General features: G+C 46.1%; 2 protein-coding genes and 1 long non-coding RNA gene across 4 annotated transcripts; 2 read left to right on the top strand and 1 right to left on the bottom strand.

The window, feature by feature from the left end:
* On the top strand, nucleotides 1-12,173 carry LOC118076540 (acyl-coenzyme A thioesterase THEM4-like). 2 transcript variants are annotated; one of them, XM_035099379.3, is made up of 7 exons: nucleotides 1-144; nucleotides 778-981; nucleotides 4,043-4,202; nucleotides 5,949-6,114; nucleotides 6,857-6,967; nucleotides 8,666-8,790; nucleotides 8,898-12,173. In XM_035099379.3, the coding sequence occupies exons 2-7, from the start codon at nucleotides 856-858 to the stop codon at nucleotides 8,954-8,956; spliced, it is 747 nt and encodes a 248-aa protein (XP_034955270.1). In that variant the 5' UTR covers nucleotides 1-144; nucleotides 778-855; the 3' UTR covers nucleotides 8,957-12,173. The 2 variants fall into 2 exon arrangements, with proteins under 2 accessions (XP_034955270.1, XP_088515452.1); XM_088659326.1 differs by having other exon boundaries at nucleotides 32-119.
* Nucleotides 10,381-22,453, bottom strand: LOC148683214 (uncharacterized). The gene is made up of 4 exons (XR_015947397.1): nucleotides 21,945-22,453; nucleotides 18,108-18,418; nucleotides 14,013-14,168; nucleotides 10,381-10,517 (listed from the first exon to the last, which is right to left on the bottom strand). It is a non-coding gene; the product is annotated as an uncharacterized LOC148683214 (long non-coding RNA).
* LOC148683215 (uncharacterized) lies at nucleotides 18,864-20,697 on the top strand. The gene is made up of 2 exons (XM_088659886.1): nucleotides 18,864-18,872; nucleotides 19,014-20,697. Exons 1-2 carry the CDS (start codon nucleotides 18,864-18,866, stop codon nucleotides 20,577-20,579), a joined length of 1,575 nt encoding a protein of 524 aa, XP_088516012.1. The 3' UTR covers nucleotides 20,580-20,697.
* Nucleotides 22,454-24,341: the final 1,888 nt, after the last annotated feature.

The raw sequence follows: 24,341 nt of genomic DNA, 5'->3' as shown, positions 1-24,341 counted from the left end.
GCGCATGCGCAGAAGCACAGCCTGGCTTCCTCTCCCCCCACACCCTCGGGAGGGATGGGCGGAAGTGATGTTAACGGAAGTCAGATGCCGGCTCCTGATACTGACTGAGGAAGGAGAAGGTGAGAGCGGAGAAGGAGGGAAGAGGTAAAGTTTTCTGCGCTGCGCCCGGAATTTATTTTGGGGGGGGGGAGGGGATATGGGTCAAAGGTCAGAGGAGGGGCAGTGGAGTCAAAGGGGAAATGAATATTCACGAGTTAATGTTTACCAGATTATATGTTTTATTTTTTATTTTTCTTTATTTTTTCCTATTCCAATTTTTTTAAAAATATACATTTATACAACACTCTCTGTTTTTGTTTGTAACAAAAAAGAAAATGAGGGCAACTGAAGCAAAGGTACTTTGTATACCTCACAATACACATGACACTACAATGGAAAAAAGAAAGAAAGAAAAGGGGGGGGGGAATAAAGAAGAAAAAAGTAGTTGAGGTTTTAAAAAAGACTTCCAAACATTCTCATTGTACGTTATCTGTTAAATACACTTTTACCGCACAGTTACTTTTTTCTTCTAGTTTTTATCGTATTTCTATGTAGATTGTCAATTACCTTTATATGGTAATTGGGGTATAATTATTATTAAGAGGGTGAGGCTGCCAAGTCCTCTGCCCTCCCTCCCTAGTCAGAATCCAGCATCCCTCCGAAGGCCAGATGCCAGGAGAACCTGTGAGGTTTGCGTTTCCCTTGCCAAAGCATGACTGAGCCCATCTCCCTTGGCAGGTGTCATCCCTTCCAGCCGCATCATGATGGGCAAGAAGAGCAAGTGAAGCTTATCCCCGAGACGCGTACGAGTCGATCATGCTGAGGAGCTTCGCCCGGCTGGCTAAGGGGCTCACTCGCTGGGCGGGCCCCAGATGTGTTCCTCCAGGAGCAGCATCTCGAGGAGTCTTGCCTTCTTCCCAAATACCGTTGTGGAAAGCCGCAGTGAGTATAGAGTCATAGAGCTGTAGATTCGGAAGGGACCCCAAGGGTCATCTAGTCCAACCCCCTGCAGTCACAGTGTACATGAGGTGGATGTTCTTTGTGGCTCTGGGACACTGACGTTTTAAGCCATCATCTAAATGAGATCCACCAAATGAGGTCAAATTTGGGTTCATTTAGATGACGGCTCAAAGCTTGGCCTTTTGCCTGTGCTTTTGGGCACAGAGACTGCTGCCCAGCTCTCTGATTTGCTGTGTTTTTATTGGTTTTCTTTTAAATCTGATTTTTATGATTTTATTGATACTACTCCCCTACCCTGCAATGACACCTAATGTCTTTCTCCAGTTCTGAGGAGAAGCACTTTTTATCTGTCACAAACATAGCACCCTTTATGCTCTTGTCACAGCCTGACTGTGCTAATAGCACTGTGCTGGTAGCAGGATAGGTGCTTGGACTCGCTAAGTGCAGATTGCAGCAGCTCAGGGCTGTGTACACAACCTACTCTTAAAGCTCACATCTTCCCTTGACATAATATTGGAGTCTGTAATTTGCCCATCACAGTATTACCATTTCCTGCCCCATTAACAAGCTGCAGTTTCCTGCATTCTTTGGGGAAAGTCAGGTGCTTTAAACGTATGTTGTGTATTCAGACAAGGTATCAATTTTGAGCACTAGCAAGGCCAGTTTCAAAGAAAACAAGTTAATTGGGGGAGCTGAAGTTTTGCCAGTTTTTTCGTAGCTTTCATGTCAGCTGGGGCTGACAGGAATCCAGCAACATCTGTAGAGCCAAAGATTCCCCACCCCTGTTGTAAATAAAGAGATTGTGCTCTCGTGCAAGATCGGTGCTGTATCGAGTGTAAAGTCCATGTCACGTTATTGCGCACTGTGCATTGATGTGACTATAAGAGTAATCTAGGCCAGAATCTCTGAACACTCTTGCCCACTTGCTCTCAGGTTTTCCTAATGAGAGCAGGTCAAACTAGTGCCTCCACTTTAGTCATGTTGGTGACTGCTAAAAACATATTGTTTAGACCAGGGTTTCCCAAACTTGTGTCTCCAGCTGTTTGGGGGCTACAATTCCCATCATCCCTGGCCACTGGTCCTGCTAGCTAGGGAGGATGGGAGCTGTAGTCCAACAACAGCAGGAGACCCAAGTTTGAGAAGCCCCTGGTTTAGACAAGCCTATCCAAATGCTTATAACGTTGAGGGAATTTTAATTTTTGCATCTTTTTAGATGCAATCTTGATTTTCTTGTTTGTATTTTTTACAATCAAGTGGAGTTTAATTTTTATAAAATAAATAATTACCACTGAAACTGGCTCAGAGCCAGCTGGGGCAGAGTGTCATCTTAGCTGTTTGCCCACTGCGTCAGAAAGCAGCCTCCAGCCTTTGGTAGTGATTCACACCCACACACCCAGGTCTATCTCCACCCATCCAGCAATCATGTAACACAGGCACATCTGTGGTAGATCACTGGCTCCCCCCAAAGAAGCTCAACAAGTTTGGTTCCCCTAAAAAAAGCTCAACATTTTCACCCTTCACCCCCCAAAACAGGCTGTCCTTCCTAAAGAAAGCTCAACAACTTTGACCTGAACTCCCCCAAAAGGGGAGTAGATCACTGTCAGTCTTTAACTCTGTGAGTAGATTGCAGTCTCTTGGGAGTTGGCCACCCCTGATGTAACACATAATAATAATAATAATAATTTTTATTTATACCCCGCCCTTCCCAGTCAAGACCGGGCTCAGGGCGGCTAACAACAAATAATATCAACACAAATATAAAAGAAACAATTCAGTTAAAACAACAGAATAATACAATGTTAAAATTCAATTTTAAAATTAAAAATCTACGAATAAGATAAAACCATTATAAATAAAACCTTAGGGGAGGGTAACCGTGGGGTCAGACTGCCTCAGTCCAAAGGCCAAACGAAACAGCTCTGTCTTGCAGGCCCTACAAAAAGATGACAAATCCCGCAGGGCCCTAGTCTCCTGGGACAGAGCGTTCCACCAGGTCGAGGCCAGTACTGAGAAGGCCCTGGTCCTGGTCGAGGCCAGCCTAGCCACCTTGTGACTCGGGATCTCCAATATGTTATTATTTGTGGACCGTAATGTCCTCTGTGGGTCATACCGGGAGAGGCGGTCCCGTAGGTACCGTAGGTACATGGGTAGGCAAACTAGGCCCGGGGGCTGGATGCAGCCCAATCGCCTTCTAAATCCAGCCTGTGGACGGTCCGGGAATCAGCGTGTTTTTACATGAGTAGAATGTGTCCTTTTATTTAAAATGCATTTTGGGGTTATTTGTGGGTCATAGGAATTCGTTCAATTTCCCCCCCAAAATATAGTCCAGCCCCTCACAAGGTCTGAGGGACAGTAGACCGGCCCCCTGCTGAAAAAGTTTGCTGACCTCTGATGTAACATCATGACTTTACTGTGTACTATTATATTCTAATTATTGAATATTACTTTATTTGAAATAAGTTACTCCAATTTAAAGTTATGTTTTATTATGACTTATTATTATAAGGTGTGTGTTCTTCGCTGTATACTTTGTTGCTGTAAACCGCCTTGTGAATAGTAATATAGGAAGGAGGTATACAAATTAAAAAATTAAATTAAATCAGCTGTCCATCATTTCCATCTGCCCCCTACTTTCAAGGACTTTCCTTTGATATGTTGAAAATGTTTTGGTGTTGGTTTTTTTTTTTTTGCTTTCTCATGCTTAGGTGCCTCCCACTTTTGGCCTCTGCCCCCCCCCCCAAAACCTGGACCCTGGAAGATTCAGAGTTTGAATGCATCCCTCAAGCTGAAAGTGGTTCTCTACCCCTAGATTAAATGTATTCAGCAGCTGATGATAGTGCCAGGGGCAAAAACTGGAGCTGGGCCTATACCTAGGAGCTTTGAAGGGTGGGAGAGCAGGATGGGAAGAAATCTGTCTGAGTCACCGGTGGAAAATGCAGTAAATCACAGGTTATGTGTTTGGTGTGCTATAACCTGGATCCTTATCCCCTCTTTTCTATGCCCCTTCACTTCCCTAGCTTACGTACATTCCCTTTCTTTTCAGGCACTATTCCATGAGTCTGAGCAGGCAAAGGACTATTCCATCCCCAATGCCAGCTGGAGTCCAGAGATGGTGAATCAATTCAACAGGTTCATGGCGATGGCAAAAGACGGAACGTGGAAAAAGCTGCCTTCTTATAGGAATGTTGTAGAACATGTTCCAGGCAAGGACCTCTTTTTCATTCCTTTCTCTCTCTCCTTGCTAAAACCTTTGCCACCAGCCTCTGTTTCATCCGGAATACCAGGGATGGCGAACTGGTAGTCCACTGCATGTTCTTTGATTCCAACTCCAATTGTTCTCGTTCCGTTCTGCCCAATGTTAGATTTGGGCTTCTAGTGTTGTATCTCCTTTCCCTTGGAATCACCCACCTCTTAAATACTATACAGGCACCCACCAAAGACCTTCCGTTTCCAAGAAGCCATTTAAGTAGAAATCTTTCCCAGTCTGTATCTCTGCTGGAATTGATTTTAAATAGTTGTAAATATGTTTTTATTTGTTTTATTCATTGCATTTGTTCCCTTCTGTGGACTCCAATTGTTTTTGTTGTGTTCTGCAGAATGTTGGAATTGGGCTTCTATTGTTGTGGCTGAAAGGGGGGTTGTTGTTGTTGTTATGTGTTTGTGTTTTCATTTTGTACCTCCCTGTGATTTTGGGGTGAAGGCTGGCATATCCATTTAATAACTAATAATATTTAGTGGGCGCCTTAAAAACCATTCATAAGGTGCCTGTCTGAGCAGGCCAGTGGCAGGAGCGAGCAGGAAAGACACCTAAAAGATAATTGATAAAACCCCTCCCTGGTCCCTCTTCCTCTTTCCCAGGCACCAAGAGTGGGTGGGTGTTTCTATGCCTGTGTCAATTTGCTTGTTCTTTTGGATATCTGCCTGCAAGGAAGAGAGAGTGCAGATTTGAGTGGCGCTGCTTGATGACTGGCTGAGTGGATACACTGTTGTGTGGCCCAGATCCCGCAACAGCAGACTATGGCACATGTGGTGGTTGGACCACTGGGGCACCCTATACCCCAGCCACATGGAGTTGTAGGTTAGGCACCGCAGGAAACAGACCTGTGACTCTCGCCCAGCATGCAAACCTGTGGGAGGGGAAGCTTCTCTTGGTGAGCAAGGGCCGGAGGGAGGGCATTGGTCGTAAAACTACCATCTCACACCTGACAGTTTGAGATTGGATGGTGGTGCTAGGAAGTGCCCGGGTAGTCGGGAAGATGCTGCCCCAATTTCATCAAGGTGGCGTGGAGAACCAACTGGGACGCAGAGGCCTAGGTGCAGTGCCAGATTTACATATAAGCTAAACAAGCTATAGCTTAGGGCCCCATTCCCTTGGAGGTCCCACAAAAATTTAAAGGGGGGGGGGAAACTATGTACATTTCCAAAATATAAGATAAAAAACAAATAAAATAAAACCTACATACAGCAACAGTGTTTTGTGTTGTGTAGGCTCCTATGATGTACGTTATGGTCCCCCAATCATTTTAAGTTAGAGCTTTATAATTATTTCACTGTTAATATGCTTCTTCTTAATTGTATTTCAGTTCAACAATTACTTTGATCAAATACATATTTTGTGATGTGCAAATGGCTTTAGATACCTATTAGGTCCATAAATTACCATATGTATAGCATATATTCAACACAAAAAAATAGCAAGAATTTATTGTTGACAAAGGACAGCTGGACATATTAAGGGCCCCATTACCTTCAGTAGCTTAGGGCCTCATAAACCTAAATCCGGCCCGGCCTAGGCGTTCTGTCCCTGCCCCCCATGCCAGCCCTCTCGCTCCTCCAGAAGTGCCTGGTAGCCTATCCATTGAGCCCTCTGATTCAGTGGTGCTGTAACGGCATGCAGGTAAGTCCATAATAAGACCGTGGTCATTCATGATTTGATGCTGCTCCCACAGTAAGGATGAGGCAAGGGAACGAGCTAAAGGAAAGAACCAGCCGTCTCTTCCTCAGGAACCTCGACGAGGAAGGCATGGGCTTCGAATATGCGATGTTTCTCAACCCGTCGGAGAAAAGGATGGTGTCCATGTTCCAGCTTGGTCCCTACCTCGAGGGGCCTCCAGGGTAAGGACTGAACCAGGAACTGTGAACCGTTTTCTAAACCATGGGCCCTTGGAGGTGTTTGAGTGAGTTTGGTGGGCACCATCCACCTGGCCATTTCCCTGTGGCCTTCCCTGGATCACCGCTCCCAATCCACCCCCAAGATAGAGAAATTGCACATGTATACCCCTCAATTTTCCAAGGGATGTGGGTAAAAGCAGGATGCGGTGGAATTAATTTGAGGCTGCAGAGGTTCAGGGGCATGGCGGCCTGGGAGAGGGCCTTCCTAAGTTGTGGAACTTCCTCCCCACAGAGGTGCACCTGGAACCCTCATTACCTTGCTTTTGGCAAATTCTGAAGGCCCGCCTCTCGATCTTGGCCTTTGATACCTGAGAGGTGTGTTTTCAGGGCGCACCGCCCTATTCCTGTGGCTGTGATCTGTTTTAAATGTTTTGAATCTTGCATTGTTGTAACCTCGTTCTGGGACCTGTTGCTTAAGGGTGGGTTATAAATTCAGTAATAATTATTCCAACGATAATGGCAATATCCCTTCTCCCGTAACAGTGGGCAAATGTATCGCCTCTTTAAAAAGGCAGTCCAGGAGTACCTGGTATCTCCACTCCTGCTCTGGGACCTCGTGTCTCCCTCAATCCACGCTCTCCTGCCTCCAGTCCCATGCGTGGGAGTCATCTTTGCACATCATCTTCTTTGTTTCCACAAAGGTTGTGTGATTATTTTTTAAAAAATAAACTTTCCATTTTTACAGGTTTGCACACGGCGGCTCCATCGCCACCATCCTCGACACCGTCCTTGGGACATGTGCCATCTTCGTTGCTGGCAGGGTGTTGACCGCAAACCTCAACATAAACTACAGGAGGTGAGCAAACCTGCCTTTGTAGAAGTCAGAACTTAGGAAATTGGCGCATGATCAGCATAGGTCATGGGTTTGATTTGAAACACTCTGCAAATTTTTCAACACATTTGGCAAAGCAAGAGTCCATTCAGTAATAAGAATTCTGGACATTTGAATAGAACACATACTCTCCTCGGTTCTTATTTAAATTTCTCCAAGGGCTGTCTGATTTAAAGTTGACTCAGCTACAAAATACTAGTACTAGTACAGCAGTCTGCCTATGCTACTCTGAAGTTTTTCTATTCTAAAGGTGGCAGGCTGGTAATTCCAGCCCTAAAAGTCTATCTAGGGGAAGTAGTAGCTCAAATGCAGAATGGTATTGAGATCTGGGGGGAAAATCACAAGAACTGAGAGGTCCAGAGGAACAGGTCTTCTCTGCAGTGGCTCCCCATCTGTGGAATGCTCCCCCCCAGGGAAGTTCGCCTGGTGCCTTCATTATACACCTTTAGGCACCAGGCAAAAACGTTCCTTTTTAATCAGGTCTTTGGTTGATTCGATTGACATCCTATGCCCTTTTAAAGTTGGGGGGGGGGGTTGGGGTTGGGATGGGAGTTATTGGGTTGTTATTTTGATTATGATTATGTATTTTGTGGTTTTTTAATTTTTTTATTTTATTCTGTGAATTGCCCTGAGACCTCTGTGTATAGGGCACTATAAAAGGGTCCTGAATATGCCAGAGGACCATTTGCCTAGATTCTGCCTGGAAAAACAGTGGAAGAAGGGTGGTTGGGCCTAGCTAGTATAAGACTTGCTAGCCTCAAGAAACCTGACAACAGGCATTTTTGTATTCCCTGAAGTTAAAAGACTGCTCAGGGATTGGCTCTGTAAGCAGGATAATGGGCAAGACTTATCCTGAGGCTTCTATATCTCAAAATTCTCCCACTGGTACCATTTGCTGAAATCTAACCACACCAGAGCTCAATATTTGCAAACAATTACCTTTGCTTCCCTGAGAACTGCTTTAAGGCTCTCCGCTTTCAAACAATGCCCACGTCAGTCTTAGGTGGAAGATAGAAGAAAGTTCCAAGGCATTTAAGATTCTGTATATGTGGGGCAGGTGAAGTAAAATTCCTTCCCCATTACATACTCCATTGCCAGCTCCATCAAAACCCCAGAAAGAGATTTTTTTGAACAGATGTTGGCACCACTACAGGGACAGAACCCTGGAGTGAAAATATGTTGACTGTTATCTGACTGTGACCCGCTTGTCACATATAAAACAGACTTATTTGCAAAAGCCGCTAAAAGTATTTGTGCAGAGGATTCATTAATTGAATTTATTGTAAATGGTTGTTTATTTATGGATCTTCCTTAATAGGTTTTATTGGAGTTTCTCATTTTGTAACTGGATATGTAATGGCACTTAGTCAAACACAATAAATAAATAAATAAATAAATAAATAAATAAATAAATAAAATAAAATAAAATAAATAAATAGTTGAGGGAAGATTCAAGATGAAATGTAATCAGTTTTGTTTGTTTATTTGGAAAATTTAATAAAAAACTATTTTTAAAAAAAATGTTGAGGGGTTTTTTAAAATCCCACGTCTGTTTTGGCTGTGGATTTGAATTTTAATAGATATATAATGGTTTTATATGTTTTTATTGCTGTTTTATTATTACTAACCATTTTGGGATAAAATAACATCTCCCCCCGTTAGTCCTATCCCGCTGGGCTCCGTAGTCTTGGTGGAGAGCAAGCTGGACCGGATAGAGGGCCGGAAGGTGTTTGTGACTGGGCATGTGCAGAGTGTCGATGGGCAGACGGTTCACGCAGAGGGCACAGGTAATGGCTTGGTTCTTGCTATCGTTTGCTGCTGTCATTGGTGCTACGTTAAAGCTTTCACACAGCATTTTATTTTATTTCCCCCCCCCCTCCTGCTTCTGTTTTAGCTCTCTTTATCCAGTTCCAGTTAAAGGACTCCATCCAGCAGCAAGCCTCTTCCAAGTAGCCACCCAGAGGAAGTCCAGTCCTTTCCCCTGAAAGCTGGTCATCTTGAACAGGTCCAGTCCAATGCCCAGCCTTAAGCACTTGAGCTTAGGGAAACCGACCTCCGCAAAAGCGTTGTGGCTCCCTCCTGAACCAAGTCTGCACACTTTGGCAAGCGTGCATTTCCTCTTTGCACGTTTGACTGCAAAGCGTGTCCTGTCTTCTTGGCCAGTATCTCCTCAATGTAGCCCTAGGGCTGTTCCTGTTACACAGAGCTCTCAGAGCTGAACCATGGCAGCTCTTTCAGAGGCCGTTCTCCACGATGCAGTATTGAACTTTGAAGCAGTGTTTCCCGGCCTTTGCCAAGCTATGCTAGCCTGCTATCAACAAGGGGTTTCCACTTCCTCCCCTGTTCACCTGTCTGCCTTCGATTGCCAACAACCCTCCTCAACTTGTCCAGAAAACACACCACCTCTTTCAGGAAGGAACCTTGCCTCTTTACCTTTTGGGGAAATGCTACAATCCTGGAAACTGGTTCCTGGGAAATCTGGATCTTTTCTGCATACAAGGCGGTTGGTTCTTCTGGAGAAAATGATTTCAGCCAAACAGTGTTGTCGTTGCAGCTTAACCAGACTCTTGCCTCTTCCAGGGCACATAGGAAGGTGGAGTTTTTTGTATATAGGGCAAGTTTATCTATATATATAATAAGCAGAGTAATATATAATAAGCAGAGTAATATATTTGTGGGGGGGGGTGTATGTGCTGATGTATGTAACTCATAGCACCATGGAAAATACTTTCTGTAAAACAACTTATCCAGCAAGCTCAGGCCAACCTCTCACTATGCTTCCCATAGCAGACCTTGCCCTTTTTCAAACACCCACTCATCAGCTCCACTCATACCCATGTGCTGTTCTGGTCACTTATCAGGTGGTCTAACTATTGGTGGGAAAACCTGGCCAGATATGTCCCATTTTTGAACCGGAGTAAACAGGGGTGTTTTCTGGAGTCCAGGCATGTAGGGTGGTATCCCAGCATTAGCCCTACCCAAGGTAGGCCCATTGAACTCAATGGACGCGGCCAACGCAGGTCTATTAATTTCAATGGTCCCGCTGTGAGTAAAGCTTGGTTGAGTGCAATCCATGCCTACCTTTACATCAGAGGTGTTAGTGCCCTACAAGAAGAGGAGCATTGCCTGCTGTTCTCTCCCTCTCTCTCATACACACAGGGATAGATCATCTTAGCTGGTGGAAAGCAAACACTCTTCATACAAATCAAGGCCAGGTACAAATCATAAAAATCTGTAGTGACAACACACGCATCTTTCATAATAGCATTTTACTGGAAATTGCTGGGTTGTATATGCCTTGTCTGTTTTCATGTAGTACCGTGTTTTCCTAAAGGGGCATATTCTCTTCCCCTTACCTTTTAGTCCCACGAATACTCAAACTGAGCTGATGGCTTCCAGAAATCACAGGAGGTGTGCACTGTGCACTTTTTATGTGTCTGGGCTGAGCGTCACACATACAAACCCTCAGCCAGTCTTCAGCTGGTGAACACATGTTCAGAGCGTCCTTTTGAGCCTGTTGATACAAACAAAAAGTGCCTATAAAGCTTCCATGTAAGCCGATATTTCATATTGAAGCTTCTTCCTCTAAGTTTTTGAGGGGTGCAGCCAAGGGAGCTCTTCTACTGGCTTTCTAATAAGGCAGGTGTGGGGAGCCTGTGGCCCTCCAGTTATTGCTGAACTCCCACCATCCCTAGCTATTGGCTATATTTGCTGGGACTGATGGAAGTTGTGGTTCAGCAACATCTGTAGGACCAAAGGTTCCCCACTCCTGATATAAAGGAGACCTGTGCTTCCTCTCCCAATCCCTCCCTCCCTATAAACCTTAAGAGCTCGTGCAGATCAAATATATTTAAGCTCCCGCTAGGGTGTTTGATGGGGCCTAGTCCAGGCATTCCCAAACTTCGGCCCTCCAGATGTTTTGGACTACAATTCCCATCATCCCTGACCACTGGTCCTGTTAGCTAGGGATCATGGGAGTTGTAGGCCAAAACATCTGGAGGGCCGCAGTTTGGGGATGTCTGGCCTAGTCCTTCCATAGCATTCTAGCAGTGGTGGAAATGCATGAGTGTTTTTTACCATTTAAGTATGCAGTGAGGCGTCATTGCACTTCACCTCCCATCACCCCTATGCATGATGGGAGTTGGAGTCCACCGCCATCTGGATGGCCTCATGTTGGCTGACCCTGACTCACAAGACGTTCTTTGAAAGGAATTTGCACCACATGGGGAGAGGGGCTCTTGAGATCCTTCTCTGTCCTTGGAAGCGCACTCTTGTCTCTCCCCTCCTGCCCACAGCCAACCACGTAGGAAAATGGTGGTGTAGCAAATGCTATTGCTAATCAGAGTAAACCCATTGTAGTCAATAGATGTGCCAAATTTAGGGTCACCCTCAGTGGGTCTGCTCTGAAAAGAACTTAGTTGGATGCAACTGTAGGTTGGAGCAGAGAAAGAAACATTCAGTGGTTTTTAGTGAGTGACATTGGGGAGCATTTAAATGGCTACAAAACATGGAAGGTTGCTTCCTCCTCACACAGTCTTAGGTGTATGCCAGGTTGGACTAGGGACCCCATCTGCATGTGTTGTATTTTTGTGTTGTGGAGCACCATCCAAAGGCTTCAAGCTGGGACACAGATCTCTGGTGTGTGACCACAGCATTTGTGATAGGGAGTGTTGCCTATATACCCACCACCTGAAAAATGCTTCTGCAGCAACATTGTAGGAGCCTTGGGTCGTGTAATTTTCCCAGGGAACCCAACTTGCCATAATGAGGGTATTGGGGATCATGGGAAAATTCATTTCCCTGGTACCTTTTGAATGGAATTCTATACATCGTTGGACTGGGGACAGAAACCTCACTCCCAACCAGTAGTGGCAGAGCAGCCAGGCAGAAGATTTGAGAGCTCAACCCTGGATTATGGGGGAGAGATTAGACTTCTTTGTTCTGCTGCTGGTGTCACTTGGGCTTGTCAGGGAATGAATTTGGTTCATAGCTGAGGTTGGCAAAAACTATTCTACTTCGTTTGGAAGCTGCACGGTCTGTCAAGCTCAATTAAAAATAAAAGGGGGGCAGATTCATCCATAACTACTTGGCTATCTGTTAACTCTTGTGGCACTTTGCTGAGTATTCTGGAAAACAATGTTTGCCAAAATAAAGGAATAAAAAGCTTTGATTGGTTGGTGTGTGTGTTTATGTTTTTTGCTCAGAAGGAAAAATTTCCTTGCTTGCTCAGTCTGCCAAAGACATTGGGTCAACTGTGTTTCAATCAGACCAACAGTGCATCTTAACAGAGTTCCCAATGTTAATAAATCACCACCAGCTTAGTGGAAATGTGCCCAGTTTCTTTCAACATTTCTTGGGTTTCTCTCCCAACTCAGAACTTCTGGATTGGCTTAGACTTTCCAAGTTGTTGGAGTGGGGGGTTATGTGGTAATGCTAGTTTTTGCATTTTCAGGACATGCAGTTTCCAGTAGAGGCACATTAAAGGTAAAGGAACCCCTGACCATTAGGTCCAGTCGTGACCAACTCTGGGGTTGCAGCGCTCATCATGCGTTATTGGCTGAGGGAGCCAGCGTACAGCTTCCGGGTCATGTGGCCAGCATGACAAAGCCGCTTCTGGCGAACCAGAGCAGCACACGGAAATGCCGTTTACCTTCCTGCCTATTTACTTGCACTTTGACGTGCTTTCGAACTGCTAGGTTGGCAGGAGCTGGGACCGAGCAACGGGAGCTCACCCCGTCACGGACCCACAGCGCCACCCGCGTCCACAGAGGCACGTTAGGTCAAAGCAAAAGCCAGAGAAGAGCAGGACCTTGGACAGGTCCTAAGAGGATCCAACTGGTCCATGCTTTGTCTGCAGAGAGCCAATGAAATCCTGATTATGGGCTGATGAGATCTGGATAGGCTCTGCTTCCCTGGAGGAATTGGCCTGGTTGGTTCAGGGAAGGCATTATGAGATGGAGATGCCACCACCAAGAAGCTTGAGGTCCCCTGCCAGTTTTTAACTTTGTGAATAGATTGCAGTCTCTTAAGAGTTGGCCACCCTGGACTAGATTACCATCTTGGTCCTTTCCAACTCTACAATTCTATGATTCTAAGTCACAAACATCCTCCCAGTCGTCTTTAAATGGATGATCCCAAGTTCTACATGGAGACGGAGACAGTCTCCCTCTCTCCATGGCATTCAAATTTTGTTATAAACCACTGCCATATTCTCCCATATGAATTTATTTCCCCTCCAGCTTTAATCCATTCCAAACTGCATCTATTATTAATGGGAAAAGGGATCACGCTTCCTGATCAATGTCACACACACACACAAACCTGGGTTCTTTCTAAACTTCTCAATCACCAGCTGATGAATTTCCCTTCCAACCTTCAGGTTACAAATTGCCAAAAGATTTCAACTGTCTGTGCCAACAATGTGGTGTAGACCTTGGAGAAAAAGGATGGAGAACACTCTGGAGCTGGTACCTTTCAATGCGGTTCTTAATTGTGCCAGTAGAAGATGACACCCTCCCTAGATGATGGTCTGATTCATTTTCCGCCCAGCCCAAACCATTACACCTTCGTCTCCTCCCTGTGGTTGTTCATGTTCTCTTATCCACCACTTTGAGCCCTCAGTTAGCATCAGTTGCCAAGCGACAAGTCTAGCTTCCTTGGTGAGCCCCAAATCTTAAGGCAACATACCAAAAAATGGCAATGGGAGGCGGCTATCTTTGCACCCTGGCATGCTCTAGGAATGACACTATGTCATGACTTGGGTCTGGGGAGAAATTCAATGACGTTCACATTTAATGGCAAACCTACCTAATTCACTCTTTCTGAAACAATAGATAAACCGAAACTCATTTTTTTCTGAATTTTGCAGTGAATTTTTTCAAACAAAAATGGATCTGTTAAAAGTATGTGTAAAAATGCATAAATTCATGAAAATAATACTAAAATGCATTATACACTGGAAACTGGTGAGGCTTTGCTGGTCAGCATACTTTATATCGTTATGCCTTACCCCAAGGAATTATGGGAGCTGTAGTCTTGTAGAGAGATGTTAGGAGCCCTGAGCTGCAATTCCCAGAGTGGTTTAACCGCCAATCTTCCCAGGCAACTTAATAGAATTTCTGCTCCATCCCTACTGCTGGGCTCTCTTTGGCTCAGGCATTCCAAGCTGCACATGAGATAAGAATATAAGAACATCCCATCCTTCCTTGCACCAAGACAGGGTGAACTGTGTGGTTTATAATGGAGCTGGGAATTGTAGCTCTGTGAGAGAAGCTATAGTTTAGGGTTGCCATATTTCAAAAAGTAAAAACCAGGACACCCTGAAAGTTGCTGATATTTTTTAGAAAGACACCAAAAATGCAAAAAAAAAAAATTTTTTTTTGAATAATAATAATAATTTATTATTTATACCCCGCCCATCTGGCCGGGTTCCCCCAGGCACTCTGGGCGGCTTCCAACAAAATATTAAAATACAGGAATCCATCAAACATTAAAAGCTTCCCTAAACAGGGCTGCCTTGAGATGCCTTCTAAAGGTCTGGTAATTGTTATTCTCTTTGACCTCTTTGACCATAGGGTGGGTGCCACTACCGAGAAGGCCCTCTGCTTGGTTCCCTGTAACTTGGCTTCTCGCAACGAGGGAACCATCAGAAGACCCTCGGAGCTGGACCTCAGTGTCCGGGCAGAAAGATGGGGGTGGAGACACTCCTTCAGGTCTACTGGACCAAGGCTGTTTAGGGCTTTAAAGGTCAGCACCAACACTTTGAATTGTGCTCGGAAACATACTGGGAGCCTATGTAGGTCTTTCAGGACCGGTGTTATGTGGTCTCGGCGGCCGCTCCCAGTCACCAGTCTAGCAGCCGCATTCTGGATTAGCTGTAGTTTCCGGGTCACCTTCAAAGGTAGCCCCACGTAGAGCGCATTGCAGTAGTCCAAGCGAGAGATAACTAGTTTGAGTTGCCTAAGATACTAGTTTGGACTAATTACACCCTTAACCCTTTGGATAATGACATCTTAAGCGACCTGGTCATTCAGTTTGGATCATCCTCTTCTCACAAACTAGAACATTGCAGTGCAAAATGGAACAAAAAGAGCCACTCTTACCATTATTATTATTATCGTGTTGCTGAGTTAGTCATACTCAGAGCGGACCCACGAAAATTAATGGATGTGACTAACTGAGGTCTCTCTTTTCTTCAGTGAGTAGAACTGAACCATTAGTATTATTCTGATGTGTAACAAATGTACAAAAGGTTATTTAAATGCAACTAAATGCAGTGCTTTTTTTCTTTAAAAAACGTTTAGGGGTACTCTCATTTTGACTCCAGAAAATTACCATTTTATAGTTCAAATCGGGGGAAATATACAGTAAATGAACAAAACTACAAAGATTCACAAAATGTTTAGGGGTATGTGTACCCCTGCGTACCCCCAGGAAAAAAACCACTGACTTAATGCACAATTATGTGAATGAAATGGTCTAGTGGACATTGGCTTTTGGTCCTGCCTGCTATTGGCATGTGGCCCCCAGAAGAGTATGGGCTAAAAAAGCTTCCCTGCTCCTGTATGATAAGATGCTTATTTTGTTTGTTTAGTCATTTTGTCGTGTCCGACTCTTCGTGACCCCATGGACCAAAGCACACCAGGCACTCCTGTCTTCCACTGCCTCCCGCAGTTTGGTCAAACTCATGTTTGTAGCTTCGAGAACACTGTCCAACCATCTTGTCCTCTGTCGTCCCCTTCTCCTAGTGCCCTCAATCTTTCCCAACATCAGGGTCTTTTCCAGGGAGTCTTCTCTTCTCATGAGGTGGCCAAAGTATTGGAGCCTCAGCTTCAGGATCTGTCCTTCCAGTGAGCACTCAGGGCTGATTTCCTTCAGAATGGATAGGTTTGATCTTCTTGCAGTCCATGGGACTCTCAAGAGTCTCCTCCAGCACCAGAATTCAAAAGCATCAATTCTTCGGCGATCAGCCTTCTTTATGGTCCAGCTCTCACTTCCATACATCACTACTGGGAAAACCATAGCTTTAACTATACGGACCTTTGTCGGCAAGGTGATGTCTCTGCTTTTTAAGATGCTGTCTAGGTTTGTCATTGCTTTTCTCCCAAGAAGCAGGCGTCTTTTAATTTCGTGACTGCTGTCACCATCTATGATGCTTATAGAATCATAGAATTGTAGAGTTGGAAGGGACCCTGAGGGGCAATGTGATTCCTGCATTGCAGGCGGTTGGACTAGGTGACCCCCTGATTCCCTTCCAACTCTATGATTCTAGAAGCAGCTTTGGAGACCCTTGGGTGACATGCAACTAACAAGTTTAATAAAGGAATAAAACAAAATAGTCATTGCTTTTTCTTATCTCTGCAGATACAGCTATGCTGAGACCAAAATGGTCAAAGGCCTGGAAACGATGCCTTATGAGGAATGGCTTAGGGAGCTGGGTATGTTTAGCCTGGAGAAGAGAAGGCTAAGGGGTGATATGATAGCCATGTTCAAATATATAAAAGGATGTCATATAGAGGAGGGAGAAAGGTTGTTTTCTGCTGCTCCAGAGAAGCGGGCACGGGGCAATGGATACAAACTTCAAGAAAGAAGATTCCACCTAAACATTAGGAAGAACTTCCTGACAGTAAGAGCTGTTCGGCAGTGGAATTTGCTACCAAGGAGTGTGGTGGAGTCTCCTTCTTTGGAGGTCTTTAAGCAGAGGCTTGACAGCCATATGTCAAGAATGCTTTGATGGTGTTTCCTGCTTGGCAGGGGGTTGGACTGGATGGTCCTTGTGGTCTCTTCCAACTCTATGATTCTTTGATTCTATGAGACCAGTAACTAACCAGGGAGGGTGTGATTCTATCTGCTGTTAGAGTAGATACTAATTCAGGACAAGAGAGGGAGGGGAAAACACTAAGGTAAAGGCCCAGGAAATGAGTTAAACAACCCATTTGGAGGAGACAACGGTATAACAGGGCTGGGCTAGTGATGAATCAAACCCTCATCAAAGGAGGCTGTTGCCATCCACAGGTACAATTAAGAACCATATAAAAAGGGACAGTGCCAGAGTAGTCTCCATCCTGCTTCTTCAAAGCCGGCAAGCAGTTCCCATTTCTGACTTAGGTGAGTTGGTACCTTAATGGTGTTTTATAACTTGTAGGATGGGGGTAGGGGTATTTCAGGAGGTGATTGGAGATAAGTCTAGATTCTAGAAGGAGCCTTGGGGTTTTTTTGGGGGGGGGGGACAGATGTTATCAAAGTTGAGGAAGGGAAAGGGAAGATGATCAGGAGGAGGGATCCCATTTTCCATGAAAAACGGAAGGAGCTGAAAGTTGGAAGGGGAAATAAATTCATATGGGGAAATATTGCAGTGATTTGTGAAGTTGTGCAGTCATGGCCACTCCTGGGACCATCCATTTAAAGCTTATTAGGAGGAGGTTCATGACTTGGAATTCAAATAATGTTACAATGGCTTAGAAGGATTTAAAACAGATTAATGGAACGGGGGGGGGGGTCCTTGATAACTGTTAATCATGATAGCCAAATAGAGCATTTTCATCGACCAAGGCAGCCTACCTCTGAATATTAAATGCTGGGCACAATCAACAACAAGCAATGTCACGTGCAAATAGCCTAGATGAGGTGATATCAAGGCTTTCATTGATTAACGTCTCTAAATTAAATACAGCCGTACCTTGGTTTTTGAACAGAATGGGTTCTGGAAGTCCTTTCAACTTCTGAAACATTCAGAAACCAAGGTGCAGCTTCCAATTGGCTTCCGATTGCGCAGGCATACTGGAAACAATAGCAGAAGCCACATCGGAGGTTCAGCTTCGCAAAAAAACATTCGGAAACCGGAACACTCGCTTCCGGGTTTCGATCGTTCGGGAGCCAAAACGTATGAGTACCAAGGAATTTGATGAAAGTACTTCCTTTTGATTGTTCTAAACGTGACAGCCATCTATTTCACAGAGTGACCGCATAGTCTCACATTATTTCTTCCCTCCCATTTATCCACATCTTTCAAAACTTTATCAGCTACTGCTACAACCCTCAGTATTTTATTTTATTGGTAAACTGGAAAGTCCTGAATGCTTTCAATAATTGCCTGAAAACTTACATCTGCAGAGCCTTCTAGAAGATGGCTTCCCTTCTGGACAGCATCCATGACATCAGCAGGGTCTTTTACAAACACTCCTTGCGTCACGGGGACGGATTCACCTTGAGCCGGAGGGAGATGAAGAGGATGATCCAGGAGGAGTTTTCTGAGATCATCAAGGTGAGATGGAAGTGGTGATTATGTGCCTCTGCAGCTTGTGTCTTGGAAATACATTTCATGATGCGGTTTCCCAGTAGAGTTTCTCTTCGTGTCTCACCACCCTCTTCCTTGGGTCTGGAAGATGTGAGATCTCTTAGTCGGAGGGCAGATACCTGAGTGCACATGTGTATAAATGCATGAGCATGAACACTAAGGCACCATGACATGTGAAGCCTGCCGTTTCACATTCCATAGGTGGAGAGGTTCCTTCTGAACACTCATTTAGCTTAGTTACAGTGTTCCTAGAAGATGTTTACACACACACACACACACACACACACACACACACACACACAAGTCTAGAGGGGATTCGGAGCAGAGCAAACTAGGTGATTGTTAAAGGAACAGGAATAGTTGAGATATGGGGATCCCGAGAGGATAGCAAAGAACTGATGGCGTGGCTGATGTCGTGATGAGACAGCCTACTCTCCACTCCTGACACTGGGTGTCCCAGTCCACGCTGACTCTGTATGTGTGAATAAAAGGTCTACTTGTGCAGAAATAGGTGTGCACTCTTCCTTCCCATATGTAAAGATGTCCTCCCTACACACAATGAAAATGCCATTAGTACCACTAAGAATAATTTAGAAGACAAGGGTGAAAAGGAGACCGGAGTGTTTTGGAATACTGAGTTTGCAGGAATGGTTACAAAACTAACCTCTAACCTAAGAACTGAACGCGCTAAGTCCTTTTCTCCCCACCTTTCAGAGCCCTTGCGATCCCCAGACCCTGGAGCTGGTCTTCCAACAGCTGGAGCACAACAAGGAAGGCTTGGTTGACTTCAATGGGTACCTGCGTTTCCTCTTCAACATGGCCAAGGCCTGCCTCTATCACTGGGAGCCCAGAGAAGATGCCAGAAGAGCTCCATGCAAAGGAGAACCTCAGAGGAATGAAACTATCCCCTGTCACCTCTGCAAAGGAAGTGATGACTCTGAAAGTAGAGATTCTGACTGGATGGGCCTTCGTCCATTTGATGGTTCCAGGAGAAGAGAGGGGAGGAGAGAGAGCCTTTTATGTGAGTCTGTGACACGATATGATCTTGAGTCGGAAAGTGATTATGAGAGTTCATCAAGCAGTTCATCAAGCAGTTCATCAAGCAGTTCATCAAGTGAATATCTGGAAAAGGAAGATGTGGAGAGTCGTCGGCAATTGGACAAACAAGACCTGCGAAGGGATGAAGCTGGCAGCCGAGATTTTGTGAAGAGGGACAACCTTGAGAGATGTCATCCTTCTCGTAGGTCTCAACTATGGGAAGGCGATGAAAGGGAGCAAGGTTCCACACAAAGAGGAGACGGTCGGAGGCAATGTCGGCCACCAGAGTGTTATGTGGAGGAGGAGGAGGAGGAGAACTTGAGGAGACCACGGCAGCGTGGACCCCGAGAAGGTGAGAGGAGGAGGACACAGTCGCGAAGAGAAGATGATGAAGAGAGCAAGGAGGGTTGTGAAATGAAAACCCTGCAAAGAGATGGTGGAAGGCGAAGGTTTCTGATAGTGGAAACACTGGGAGAGGATGTTAAGAGGAAGGAGCCACTGGAAAAAGGGCTTGAACATAGAAGGTCTCAAAAAGTATACTGTGCTGATTCCAGGGAATGTGAGAGGAGAAGGTCTCAGTCCTGTGAGCCAGCACTGTGTGACAAGGCTCAGAGAAATCAACGATATTATGAACACCTGGGAAATGAGAGTGACAGGAGAAGGTATCAAGCCTTCAGGCCAGAAGTATGTGAGGATAATCAAAAGAAGGAGCAGCATCCAGATCTCGGAGGGTTCAGAAGAGGAGAGGAGAGGAAGAGGTCTCTACGGCGTGAAGTTGCTTCCCGAGAAGCTATTCAACGGAGGCAGCAATGTTATCCCGAGACCCCAGAAAGGGATGCTGAGCAGAGAAGATCTCATGTTTGTAAACCAGGACCTTGTGAAAAAATTCAGAAGATGGAGCAGCAATCTGAGACTGGATCCTTCGAAAGGGGTGCTGAGAAGAGGTCTTTACGATGCAAACCAGGAGTCCGTGAGGGCAGCCTGAAGAACCAACAGCACTGTGAGTCTGATGCCTTCGAAAGGGAAGCTGAGAGGAGGAGGTCTCTTCGAGGAAAACCAGGACCAGGTGCAGATAGCCCGAAGCAGCACTGTGAGGTTGGACGCTTTGAAAGAGGTGCTGAGAGGAAGAGGTCTGTACGGTATGAAGTGGCGAGCCGAGAGGATAGCAACAGGAGACGGGAGCGTTATGAGCGTGAACCCCTGGAAAGTGGGGATGAGAGGAGGGGGCCGGCAAGAGGTTGAGAGGAGGAGAGCAATCGCCCAACATCAAATGCTGAAGGAGCCTCCGCGAGCCCCAGCCCAACTCGTAGAAAGACCAGCAAAAGCACATATCTATCAAGCATCGCCCAGGCCTTTAATGTATTCAGATGTCCGAGATAGCAAATCGAGGTCTGCCCCAACAACCGCTTGAGCCTTCATGAGCACATAGGGTGAAATAAATGCTTTCCCCACCCCATTCTCCTGCCTTGCTTCTGCATGAAAGAATAAAGAGATTGCAAACGAGAATGTGATTGTATGTCCTTTCTCTGTACAACCCCATTGTTTTCCTATTAAGAGACAGCGAGCTTCCACATTAACAGTTCAGATCTCTAGAATGGCTTCAGTGCCGTGGGTGTGGAATCTCATGCCCAGGAGTCTAATATCACACACACCCCAGGCTTCTCTTTTTGGTCCTTGGCTCACACACCCCAGGCCCACTTGCCCCTCCCCAGGCCAGAGGTCCATTGTATTGCTCTTTGGAGACAGGGAATTTCCTTATAAATGAGTCAGATCTCTGGTCTCCGTTGGAAGCAGGGTGGGGGGGGGTTAACAATGATTGCTACTTGAGATTGCTTTTGCTGGAGACACCGGGGGTTGAAATGGGACCTCCTCCATGCAAATTGTGTGCATCACCCTTGAAGTGCAAGGCGCCCCCAGCTTAAAAGGAAGGTGAGGGGCATATGAAGTTTGGCTACCCATCCATCAAGCCCACTGCACTTTCCTCTGATGTGGAACAGACTCTCTCTGAGGTCTTTATGGGCACTGGTTCTAGTCTGAAAGCACTATGATCCCACTTTAAACAGGCATTGCTCCCCCCCCCCCCCGAGAATTCTGGGAGCTGTAGTTAAAATTAAAGGTACTAAGATTTGTTAGGAGACCTGTATTCCCCTCACGGAGCAACCAGAGCTCAACTTATTACAGTGGTACCTCAGTTTAAGTACACAGTTGGTTCCGAAAGTCTGTACTTAACCTGAAGTGAACTTGAAAGTAATGGAAAGTAATGGAAAGTGGATTAATCCGTTCCAGATGGGTCCGCGGAGTACTTAAACTGAAAGTACTCAAACTGAAGCGTACTTAAACTGAGGTATGACTGTACTTAAACTAAGATTCCACAGACTTAAACACAGTAGTGTAGCTTTTCTTAAACTTCACTTGCTCAGAAATCAGTTGTTACATTCCAGTCTCTGGGTCCCTTAGGTTTTTAACGTCTAGTGTTTTATTGTATTTTTAATATTTTGTGGGAAGCCACCCAGAGTGGCTGGGGAAACTCAGCCATATGGGCGGGGTACAAATAAAAACAAGAAGAAGGGGGATCCTACGCAGGGGGGGAAGACACGAGCAGCTCACCCTGGTCTTGGGAAGCGAGGTTTGAGGAGGAGGAGGAAGAGGACTGGGTCTATAAGGTACCCAGGGGCCCAGAACCAGCAGAGGGTTGGGAACAGGTCTTCTCGCCCACGGACTCAGACGTCATGGAATTCTTGGGGTTCCCATCATCGCCGGAAGCGGCAGCGTATGAGCCTGACTGGGAACAGCTTTTCGCCCCCACCAGTTCGGATGCCACGGACTTCATAGGCTTTCCGTCATCCCCAGAACTCTCGGAACCCTCAAAGGAGGGGGGAGGGGGGCCTGGGGGGTGGATGTGAGGGATAAGAGGTACCGGCAGCCCCCTCCCATCCTGAATACCAGCTCCTCCCCCAGTGGGGAGGGGGAGACTTCGAGTGGTGATTCAGGAAGTGGAAACAGGAGCTTGAGTACCTTAGCGGAGCACAGGCACCGCCGGGGAAAGGAACAGGGAAGCAGGGAGACGGTGGGAAAAAGGCCGATCCCAGCTACTCCGGAATTGCGTAAAAAGCGCAGGGGGCGGGAGATTCAGCATGCCAAGATTACTTTGCTGGAGGAAAACGCGCGAACCTCCATTCGGAGGTTCTGTGGAAGACTGACAACATGTACCACTATCTGTAAATAGCACTGCTTTCAGCACTGTAAATACACAGCACCAATAAAAGGATAAAATGTAGAGCTGTGTGGAGTCATTACTCTGAAGTAGCCCACCCAGGCCACTGTGACAATTATTATTATTATTATTTCCTTAGTTTGCTTAGTTATGGCAGGTCAATGCTTTTGACACAGCACAGCTTCCTTCATGGTTTCTTAATCTGGTTCGCGAGTGAAGGGTGCTTTTTGGCAGTTACCTAACCTCTTAGCAATCCCACTCCTGAGGTACTGTGTTTCCCCTTTTTTAAGACACCGTCTTATAACTTTTTTCCCCTCAAAAAAACACAGGGTGGCTTACTTTCGGTGGGATGTCTTTTTATTATTATTACCAGTATGGTTTTTACTGCTCAGGGCGCTGCTGGGCTCTCTTGAGTGCTCGGCGCTGCAGCAGCCACCGGTTCCAGGTGGCGGGGTGGCAGGCGTCCTTGGCTGGGCCAGGCGGAGGCCGCTGGCTCAGGCACTCCGCCTGCCGCTGCAGGACGCTCCAAGCTCCTTGGCCAGGCCAGGCAAGGAAGAAGCAGTGAGCCCAGCGGTGGCGGCAAGCACAGAAGCGGCGGGGACGGCGGTGGACGAGAAGGCGGAGCGCGGGGATGCAGCCAGCAAGGCGGGAGCGCGATCAGCTGTTAAGCGGAGCTCTTGGAGCACCACTTCACAGCTGATCGCGCTCCTGCAGTGCCAGGCGCATGGAGTGACTCTGTGAGTGGAGGTGCCTGTGGGGGTTGGTTTCCGCGACGCGGAAGTATGGCTAATTTTCGGGGTATGTCTCATATTTCTCAAATGCTTAAAAACCCTGCCATGGCTTACTTTATGACTACGTATTAAAAAAGGGGGAAACAGGTATAACGGACCCTGCGTGAGGGGACCACCAGGGGTCAGCAGGCAGCCCAACGGATCGGTGGAAGGGCTTCGAGATGCTGCTGCCTCAGAGCATCTCCTGGAAGCGGAGCATCAGCAGAGAAGAGACTAGGGGATGCTGACAGCTCACAGGAGCAGTGGGGAAGATTGGAAGTGTCAGACCTGAGCACTACAGAGTGAGAAGTGTCAGCCACCAGAGAGCCTGCTCAACAGTTTAGCAGTTGGGGGGAAGCTACGTTCCCGCCCCTTCACCCCAGGAGCGCAGGGGGGGACAAGCGCAGGGAGCAAAGGCGGAAGCTGAAGGCTCACAGGTTCCTGTCATGTTGGCGCCAATTTAGACGTGGATTCAGAATAGAGAAGTCATGGACTTTTTAGCTCTGTCTTGTACGTATGTATATAATAAAACTCTGTAAAAACCAGTTACGGAGTTTGAAGCCTCTTACTCGTGAGAAGCCTACAAGAGGGGAGGAGGGAAGTCCTAAGATTCGGAAGAATCTTGTTTCATTTCAAAATTTAATGGTGTTAATTGTGTGGTTTGACCAAACTGCGGGAGGCAGTGGAAGACAGGAGTGCCTGGCGTGCTATGGTCCATGGGGTCACGAAGAGTCGGACACGACTAAACGACTAAACAACAACAACAAATTGTGTGGTTTATTTTGTAAAACCAATAAAAATAATTTAAAAATGAAAAATGAAAGTCACCGGTGTCTGTCAGGCCGTTTTCAGTCTTCTCCTCACCAGATGCAATATTCCATCCAGAATACTACATCTGGGCTAGAGGATTTTGTTGAAAAAAAGAAGTAATTTAGTACTGGGGGGCTAGAATTCAGTCCCTCAAATGTGGACCTCCAGGCCTCTCTTCATGGCCCTGGGGATATAGCAGTGAGAGGGGGT

Source organism: Zootoca vivipara, chromosome 16, assembly GCF_965207765.1.
Source record: "Zootoca vivipara chromosome 16, rZooViv2.hap1.1, whole genome shotgun sequence".
Lineage (NCBI taxonomy): Eukaryota > Metazoa > Chordata > Lepidosauria > Squamata > Lacertidae > Zootoca > Zootoca vivipara.
The sequence above is the reverse complement of the archived record's forward strand: the minus strand, read 5'-3'. Positions and strand labels throughout refer to the sequence as shown.

Excerpts from the sequence above, each read along its gene's own strand:
- LOC118076540 (XM_035099379.3), top strand. The coding sequence starts at position 856 with ATGCTGAGGAGCTTCGCCCGGCTGGCTAAGGGGCTCACTCGCTGGGCG. Across the intron at positions 6,968-8,665 it reads CTCAACATAAACTACAGGAG|TCCTATCCCGCTGGGCTCCG; the intron begins GTGAGCAAACCT and ends TCCCCCCGTTAG. Across the intron at positions 8,791-8,897 it reads GGTTCACGCAGAGGGCACAG|CTCTCTTTATCCAGTTCCAG; the intron begins GTAATGGCTTGG and ends CTTCTGTTTTAG.